Source organism: Mytilus trossulus, chromosome 6 (genome assembly GCF_036588685.1).
Source record: "Mytilus trossulus isolate FHL-02 chromosome 6, PNRI_Mtr1.1.1.hap1, whole genome shotgun sequence".
Lineage (NCBI taxonomy): Eukaryota > Metazoa > Mollusca > Bivalvia > Mytilida > Mytilidae > Mytilus > Mytilus trossulus.
In genome coordinates, this window is record NC_086378.1 from 51,339,951 (window position 1) to 51,341,824 (window position 1,874).

General features: G+C 33.4%; 1 protein-coding gene across 1 annotated transcript; it reads left to right on the forward strand.

The window, feature by feature from the left end:
• The first annotated feature begins 778 nt into the window (after positions 1-778).
• LOC134722785 (zinc finger protein 239-like) lies at positions 779-1,659 on the forward strand. Its single transcript, XM_063586413.1, has one exon. The coding sequence runs from the start codon at positions 779-781 to the stop codon at positions 1,397-1,399; it is 621 nt and encodes a 206-aa protein (XP_063442483.1). The 3' UTR covers positions 1,400-1,659.
• Positions 1,660-1,874: the final 215 nt, after the last annotated feature.

Sequence of the window (1,874 nt, forward strand, 5' to 3'; positions counted from 1 at the left end):
GAATTCTTGTAAATCCTAAAGATTTTTTTAACTCAAGCAAAACTATTTACCGTAGTCGTATTTTGGAAAAATCTGTGAAAAATTATTGACCCTCTTCTAATTTATACTTGATTTGGCTATTTAACTTTTTTTTTATTCGAGCATCACTGAGAGTCTTATGAAGATGTAACCCGCGTCTGGCATGCAAGATCTTAGGCCTAATACTTTTTTGAACAGGGATAAATGAAAAAAAATCAGACTTCTAGTACAAATGTATGTACACAATACATACTGCTTATAGTTGTAATTATTACATAGTTTACCTACCATCTTTAAATAAATTGGCATTTGTATGTTGTAGATAAAAAACACATCTGTGAACAGACTGTAACACTTAGTTATGTCCAGTAAAGAGGCTACTGCAGACAAAGAGTTTCACCGAAAAAGTTCTTGTCTACGTCAAATGAAAAATCTTACTGGTAAACAACCTTACAAATGTGATGAATGTTGTAAAGAATTTAGTAGCAAAGGCAATTATAATATACACAAGAAAATCCATACTGGTGAAAAACCTTACAAATGTGATATTTGTGGAAAAGGATTTGTCCAAAACAGTAACTGTAAAGTTCATTTGAGAAAACATACTGGCGAAACACCTTACAAATGTGATAAATGTGGAAAAGTATTTGGTCATAAAGGCAATTATAATATACACAAGAAAATCCATACTGGTGGAAAACCTTACAAATGTGATATTTGTGGAAAGGAATTTTGCCAAAAAAATAACTGTAAAGTTCACATGAGAACACATACTAGCGAAAAACCTTACAAATGTGATGTATGTGATAAGGAATTTGGTCAGAAAGGCAACTATAATGAACACATGAGAATTCATACTGGGGAAAAACATTTTAAATGTGTTTTTTGTGATCAAGAGTTTCACCGAGAAAGCACCTGTCGAATTCACATGAGAAAGCATACTGGTGAACAACCTTACAGATGTGATGTTTGTGGAAAACAGTTTCGCAGAAAAAGGAATTGTCTAACTCACATGAGAACACATACTGGCGAAAAACCTTACAAATGTGATATTTGTGAAAAAAAGTTTGGCAAAAAAGATAGTTGTCTAATTCACATGAGAACACATACTGGTGAAAAACCTTACAAATGTGATGAATGTGGTAAAGAATTTAGTGCCAAGAGCAACTATAATGTACACATGAAAAAACATACTGGCGAAAAACCTTACGCATGTTATATTTGTGGAAAAGAATTTGGCCAAAGCAGTTCTTGTCGTACACACATGATAACACATACTGGCGAAAAACCTTACAGATGTGATGTATGTGGTAAAGCATTTGGTCACAAAAGCAATCGTAATAAACACATGAAAATCCATACTTGGAAAGATAAGATGTGATATTTTGAAAAAGAGTTGGCAGAATCAGTAATTGTCTGAGACATACAAAAACACATACTGATAAAAGATGACCTAAAATGTGACGTATGGGTACAAGCTTTAGTTCCGACGGTTATTATCGTAAAGACATTATAACCCATACTTGTGATGAATAATTGCATGCACATTTACCTGTATCGGTAAATAATTTAGTGGAAAAAGTCACTTTTATAGGCACACGAGAATTCGTGAAATTTACAAAAGTGGTGTACATGTGTTGAGTGAAGGATTAAGTGACAATATAACAATAATGATACTGTGACCAATAGAAATGGTGTCAGAGTCAAGCTATCACAGTCAGATGATTTATTACGGAATAAATCATCTGACTGTGATAGCTTGACCAATAGAAATGGCGTCAGAGTAAATCTATCACAGTCAGATGATTCATCCTGTACCACTAGTTGTACTGTGGCAAATAGACACAGTGTCAGAG

What these genes read in the sequence shown, in the direction of transcription:
- LOC134722785 (XM_063586413.1), top strand. Translation starts at nt 779, where the DNA reads ATGAGAACACATACTAGCGAAAAACCTTACAAATGTGATGTATGTGAT.